The sequence below is a fragment of the Atta cephalotes genome (assembly GCF_000143395.1).
Source record: "Atta cephalotes unplaced genomic scaffold scaffold00064, whole genome shotgun sequence".
Lineage (NCBI taxonomy): Eukaryota > Metazoa > Arthropoda > Insecta > Hymenoptera > Formicidae > Atta > Atta cephalotes.
In genome coordinates this window covers 1,100,820-1,108,600 of record NW_012130128.1, presented here as the reverse complement: position 1 = coordinate 1,108,600, position 7,781 = coordinate 1,100,820, and the positions used below count along the sequence as shown (strand labels likewise).

The window sequence follows — 7,781 nt, the reverse complement described above, 5'->3', positions numbered from 1 at the left end:
TATTATTACTAGTACTAATAATTATAGTACGTAATACGTATATATACTAGTATATAGTATATATATATATATATATATATATACACACATATAAGATAAGAAAAAACCAGGATCTCAAAATATCTTAAATATAAGTTTTACAGAAAACTTTCAGATAAAAATTGTAGAGTTTCCTTTTATCTAAAACAGTTTTCTATAAAACTTATATTTTTCGAAATATTTCGAGGTTTTGATATTTCTTCATCACCCTGTATATACAGGATATTCAGCGTAACAGTCCGCACGATTTCTCAGATACTTCCAACAGTTAAAAAAAAGTTAAAACGTGAATATTCTGTTTTATACAGGCTACAACATGCGATAAAAGAACTTAAAAAAAATTTTTTTTCATAAAAAATAAAAGTTATCTTAAATTTTATAAATAGTACAATTTTTTTCTCATAATATTGTAATTTGTCTTCAAGACAAATTTAAATCACTATCGAAATGTTACTTTTATTGATTTTATTGATATCAAATTAATATCAAATTTGTAACATTAATGTGTAACAGCAGTACTTATAATCTCTGACTAGATACAGAACAAACATACATATACATACATATATATACTTATTCAATAAAATATGCAATAAAATCAATAAAAAAATAAAAATGACATTTCGACAGTGATTTGAATTCTTGAAAATTCCTATAATATTATGGAAAAAAATTGTATGGTGCTATTTTAAAAAGTTAAGATGACTTTGATTTCTTTATAGAAAAAGATTTAAAAAAATTAATAATAATGAATCGTAAAGTAATATTGTTACGAATAATAATATATCGTGAAGTAATATTGTTGAAAAATGTATTTTCTTTCTTAATTTAAATAGAATCTGGAAATTCCGTATTTTTCACACGAATTTTGCTTCTTGTAATAAGGAATTCTAAACGTAATAGAAAATACTTCATAAGCGATTGAATATTGTTCAACTTCAATTTCTGGACTTCAACTTATTCTGTACTATAGCGATTGTAAAATTACTTTACCATCTTTTTTGACTAACTTTCATCATTTAATTTTATTTTTATATTTTTTTATTTAATATCTCGATATTGTTATATACTGATGGTTAAATTTTAACCGAAACGTCTACGTTATTATATTATAATTTCAAATATATGACTTCCATTTAAAACATCTAGTTGTGTGGCTGTATGCTCCCTATTATTTATATTTTGTATTTTTAAGCCACCTTCAAATAGTTTAAACAGTTTAAAAATTTTTTTGCATGTTATAGCCTATATAAAATAAATGAATACTCATCTTTCAATCCTTTTTTTGGAACTATTGGAAATGTCTGAAAAACCATGCAGACTTACGCTGAACATTCTGTATACATACATACACATCTGAAATTAGAGTACACATAATAACATGGTTTTTTTACAACTTACTATCTGTATCGTTGATACGTTAGCTTTAAATTTAATTATTTTATGTAAAAATTCTTACCTTAAGTCCATTAATGTATACAGGATTAATTTCGCTAAGTCCAAGGCGCAGGGGGATTAATAATAACAAAGGTTTCCATTGGCTAGGTGCCCTTAAGGGAATTTCTCCGTCTGCTTCTGCTGTCACACCACCTTCTACTCTACATTGTCTCACTATATGATCATTAAAATTATAATGTAAAGTATAACAACTGCTTAATTATAATTAATTCTCTCTGTGTAACAATAGCAAATAAACTTTTATGATTAGTTTCATTTTATTTTTTATCTACTTATAATTTTGCAAAAAACTTTAAAAAATATACGATAAAACATATACATATACATATTAAGTAATGCATTGATATATTTAATACGCTTGATTTTTAATAATAAACTAGAGGCATATTTCTTGTTTAAATATATATGCAATTGTAATTTAATGTTACTTATTTTTTGCTATAAAATAATGTTAATACAACTAATAAATACTTACAAATATCATTAACTATTAACGTATTATCTAATGCAACATGTATAGTGAGAGAGCTCCATTCATCATATATAATTAATTTTCTAAAAAAGAAAAATATTGAAAACTTCAATTTATTAAAACAATTCATTGAACTATATAAAATATACTTTTCTCTAATATTTTTAATCGAATATAAATTTTTATGATATTAAAGATGTATTTGAAAATTATAATTTAGTAAGAAAAAGATAATTTAGAAGAAAATTATAATTTAGATAGCGGGTGTAACAGAGCGACAGTACTAGGATAATTTCTTGAAAAATATACTTTTTTGAAAAATGTTTCAGACAAAAGTTTTTCGACTTTAAGAGAGACATATCATTGGTATCATTGGATAGACCTAGTGGCGTTGTCAAGATCAAGGCAAGGTCACATTAACATTTTTTAAACGGCACCCCCTCAGTTTTCATTATATATTCTTGTAGCTTACTTCGAGAGCTTTTCAAAACACTATAATAAAATATTTTTTCATGAAGTACATTTCGAGTTATAAAGTCCGAAAGTTACAGTACCGCCGACATGAGCATTACCCAAAATGTCCGACTAGCTAAAACCTCTTGTTGTTCAGGATTCATGTTCTGGATTCATGTCCTCAATACACTTGAAAATTCATTTTTATATAAAAATGAAAATAAGAGATATATAACCCCCAATAATTTTTAATAAATGTTTTTACAACATTCAAGGTTTTAGTCGTCGGTCGGACACTTTAGATAATATGCTAATGCTGGCGGTAACTTTCAAGCCTTATAACTCGAAATGTATTTAAAAAAAAATATTTTATTACCTAGTGTATAGCCCTGGAAAAATGTTGCTAAAATTATTCCATGTTTTGGAACACTTTAAAACACTGAACAAAATTTCAACATTTTAAAAAAGTTTCAATTTAATTTCAACGATTTTTAGCTGAAAAATTCATTTTCAAGAAAATTTCAGAAAAGTTTCTGCAAAATTTTTAGACTAATTTCAGCAAGAATTTCAGAGAAATTTCAGAAAATTTCAGAGAAATTTCGAGTAGATTTCAGTGATTTTTCAATATGTTAAAAAATTCACTTTCAGTGAAGTTTCACACATTTTCAGCAATTTCGCTGAAATGTTCCAAAAGGAATAATTTCAGCGAAACTTTTGCTCCAGAGAATATTTTGAAAAGTTCTCGAAGTAAGCTACCATGGAGGATAGAGACCAGAAGACCAAACTCATATGAACGAGGCTGTCAAAACTAATCATCTGAATTAATTCGATCGAGATATCACTTTCGTTTCCATGACATTGTTTCCACAGTTTGCATGGTCATACCAATTTTACATGAAGAATGCTCCATTCTTCATGCAATTTTAATGACAATCTACGTCTTTCTATTAGTGTCAAAGCTGATGTCGAAAAATCTCTATTTTTAGATTATGTGTGTTCGCTTGTATGTGCATAAGTGTATATAAGTTTTGCGATTCGAACGCCGCTTACCGAGTATCACCAATACCAATTCAGAAATCTGATTTTGACAACACTTTTCCAAGTCTATTTCGGTCTCCTGATCTTTATCTTTCTTCGTAAACTACAAGAATATGTAACGAAAAATAGGAGGTTCCATTTAGAAAATTCAATGTGACCTTGCCTTGAACTTGACAACGCCACCTAAGATCTAACCAATGATCCCAATATTGTCTCCCTTGCTTTTATCTGAAACATTTTTCAAGAAAATGCATATTTTTCTAAATTAGCTTGGTATAATCGCTTTGTTACACCTGGTATAAATGCTTTACAAAAATAAAATTTTATTTAATTTTAAAATACCTACAATAATACATACTTTAATACTTGTGCAATAGTATTAGGACCAAACCATTGTCCAACTTCCTTTCCTTCAGATGCACCCATCAATGCGATTTGATGGATAGAGAAAGCAGCAGCCCTTTTATCCTCAAAACGCCTTAAAATTTTTAGATATGTGTTATTCTTTGTTTCTGGCATCCATTGCCAATCTTTACCTGTGTCATAAATAAAATGCTATATAATTTAATCATTTCTGTAATTATACATGTAGTCTCTTATATTTAATAGGATACAACCGGGAAGTTACTTATATATGTAAAAATAAATAATGAAAATAATGAAATTCTCTTGAAATCATTGGGAGAAGTAATTTTGAAAATTACAAAGGTAATGTTTTTTTCTTAAATGTCTAAACAATCATTGATAATCTTATAAGTTGTTGAATTTGTTTTGATAATAACAAAGGAAGAAAAGAAATTTGATTATACAATATTATTGATACAATATTAAATTTATTATCTATATAATTAAAATTATATTGCATGCATGTGAATGATTACCTAAATGTAATGTAATTAAGGCTTGGGCCAGAACCATTTGTCCACATCTCAACATACAACCCCAACCTTTATCGGATGTAAATGTAGAATTGCAGCCACCAATGGGAACAAACCCTTTGCGATAAGTAAACCATAGTTTGGATCGTATATCCCTGCGTATTGCATCGAGCTCTAAAATTTAAAATCTTACAAACTATTTCATCAAAAATATTCATATTCTGATCATTTATTAGACCTTTTATAGCATTATATTTCTTGCCAAGGATCCAAACTGGCTCATCCGTTGGCGGTATATCTTCCGCTTCATCGAGAACATTTGGAGTAAACAGAGTATCCATTATTACTGTTTTTATAATTAATACCTACAAAACGAAATGTAATTTAAATTAAATAAAAAATATGATTACGTGTAGGTGATAAATGCATATGAATAAAATATGTGTTTCATATATAAATTTAAGGATTTAAATATTATTGTTTATGCATAAAGATGTAATAAATGTCTGAAATAAAATATTCAATTAGCATTCCAATATTAGTTATCCATTGTTATTAGAACATTCTGTAGATTCACACGCAAAGAGAATTTTTTATTACATACTATTGCTTACAAAATTTTTATTATAAAATGCAATAATTAATCTAATAATTTATTTGTGATTAATTTTTCAACCGTGTTCATTAAGTAAAAGATAAGAATGGTCTGGTAACATAAACGAGGAAAAGGTTAGGAATCAAAAAATCGCTTGGGTACGATATGTATGTGCGCACGCGCACGGTAGTGTATGGTGTGTGCGATGTGTGCACGCGCGCGCGCGCGCGCGCGCGCGTGTGTGTTGTGTGTGTGTGTGTGATATACCACTTTCACGCACCCAGAAATATTGGTCATCGCATTTGCGTTGTCTTTATGTGCGAGGTTAAACACGCCATTCAAGCAAAAAAAATATTTCGAGTAATAACAAAATACCAATAGTTTATGTTTAATAAATATTGTGATTAATATGCAAACGAAGGCTGTATTTTGTAATAGCGTTTCGAGTTTCGAGATTTCTATTCGAGAGAGAGATTCTTCCATCTCCTCGCCAATTCAGAAACTACTTCTATATATATTTCATGATGGAATTAATAGGTCTGTTCTTTTTAGTTGAACTTTTGCAGTTGAAGTTCAGCTTTCTTCCTTTTTTCTTCAGAAAGAAAGAAGAAGAAGAAAGATGAATTGGTGCAAAAGTACAGCTGAAAAGATCAGGCCCAATACCAATGCAATTATGGATTCTATTCTTTTTAACTGAGCTTTTTCAGTTCATCTTTCTTCCTCTTCTTTCCTCCAAGTAAGAAAAGGAAGAAAGACGAACTGATGCAAAAGTTCAGCTAAAAAGAACAGAGAGTCGATTCTATATCTTCAAACAAGGTGAAAATTACAAAAGTGAACAAATTTACTAAATGTTGACCAATGAAATTATCAGTATCCTAGTAAATTCGCACTTTTATAATTTTCACCTCGTTTTAAGATACAGATCTCCAGGCCTAGTAACTTTGCAGGATTCCAACTGAAGCTGATATCGAAGAAAAAAAATGCAAAGAGAGAAGTTATAAATATAGACTTATAATACTAACTTGTAACAAGGTTTCTTTCTGGTAGCTGTTTGTTAATATTTTTGTGTTCAATATATATAAGTATATAAAATTGTGTAATATGTAAAATTAGTAAAATTATAAATAGTGAAATATTTTTAACTCTTCAGTTCACATTTTTTCTCCGACATCAGCTTCAAAACTGCATTCGGCAATGCAAATCTGAGATGTTGGAGTGCTCCTTTTCTATAGTGCACGTGACATATGCTATAAGAGTACATAAGTGCATATAAGAGCACTCCGACACCTCAGATTTGCATTACCGAACGCAACTTCAGTTGGACAACAAAATTACTACGCCCGTTAATCGGAGCTTGATAAAAATGGTCTTTAGTGACTGTTATCAATGTCGATTATCTTAATCGAGGATTAAGGGTGCCATTACATGAAATGCGAAAATACAGAAACGCGGATATTTAGTAAAGTTTAATTAATTTTGTCTTCCGCGTTTCCACGTTTCAAATAAGGGCGTTTACTTGACGAAAAAGCAGTGGCCAATCTGAAATAATTCGCGCTGGTAAGTAGTAAAACGCCGAAATTGTAGACTACCAGTTCTGATTGGCTGTTGCTTTTTCGCTTTTCTATCAAGGTGTGAACGCACCCTAATGACATCTTTAGATTACGGCGGAAAAAATATAAGGTGAAGCATTACGCATAATGGCGATAGCAATATTGAAAATAACCAATCAAATGTTCCTCAATATGCACTCTCCTGCGTATAATAACGTTGATTATACTGGAACAACTAATCAAATGTTACTCAAATTCACTCTCCTATGCATCTACGGAAGTACTTTATCTTATATTCTTTTCACCATGTCTGAGACAATCATCAGAGAATCGATTGTGTATCTCAAAATGAAATGAAAATTACAAATGAGCAAATTTATTAGGAAATTCGTAATTTAATTGGTCAACACTTGTGAATTTGCTTGCTTTTGTTGCTAAATGTTTTTTCATCTTATTTTAAAATACACAATCGATTCCTTAAATCCGATTAGGTTAGAGAATTTTTTGAAATGCATCTATGAGTACTCGGTCGAATTGAAAATCCAACGATTCGTCCTAAGATTTATTCGCTTGCTCCAACATATTCCAATGTACTCCTATTATAGCTTCGGATATTTTCTATTTGATGACACAAATCGACACAAATCGACATAAATGTCGTTTTATCCTTGTTAACATTCAGAGAGAACAAAGATAGAACGTGATTGAACATGTTGACTTGTGTTATCAAATGGAAAGCATCCTTCTATTCACTTCAACCAGCGCTTTAGAGTAAATCATATATATCTTATCAAGCATTTCTATGTTTTTCAGTGGTGGGAGCCGGAAATTGACAGTTTAGATGGACTCAGAGAGAATCAAAGGAGAGTGAAGCGGATAGCGTTCTCTTCTCTGATTGGTTTTCGCCATTTATTCGCTTACTTCCGCAAATGTGCATGTGTGCATGTGTGTACGTATATGTACATACACATAATACTAATGCGGTACAATAATAGTGTGTGCAGCATCGTTAAGACACTATAATATGAGTATTCGCATACGCCCTTTTTAGTTAGTCTTTTTCTCACTCTCTTACTCTTTTTCTCAACGGATGCAAATACTGATATTATAGTGCTTTAGCACCATATGTTCCATCACGCTTCTATTATATCTCCTACTTACTCTAATGAATGGCAGATGAATGGCGGCTTCCGGCTGAATTCCTTTGATTTTCTTTGGGTGGATCAATGTTATCTCATTTTATCTTGCAGTGTATTCTTTTCAACTAATATTTTGCACCGTTCGTCTACACTTTCTGC

The 7,781-nt window shown here is 29.9% G+C and overlaps 1 protein-coding gene across 1 annotated transcript in view; it reads right to left on the bottom strand.

Moving 5' to 3' along the window:
- LOC105623801 (cysteine protease ATG4B) overlaps positions 1-4,679 on the bottom strand; it is a 6,483-nt gene extending 1,804 nt beyond the window's left edge. Inside the window, exons 1-5 of the mRNA XM_012205178.1 lie at positions 4,577-4,679; positions 4,342-4,512; positions 3,819-3,996; positions 1,973-2,052; positions 1,499-1,650 (exon numbers count right to left, since the gene is read on the bottom strand). Of these exons, the coding sequence (XP_012060568.1) occupies positions 1,499-1,650; positions 1,973-2,052; positions 3,819-3,996; positions 4,342-4,512; positions 4,577-4,679 (684 nt within the window). The remainder of the gene's footprint in view (positions 1-1,498; positions 1,651-1,972; positions 2,053-3,818; positions 3,997-4,341; positions 4,513-4,576) is intronic.
- Between the last annotated feature and the right edge of the window lie 3,102 nt (positions 4,680-7,781).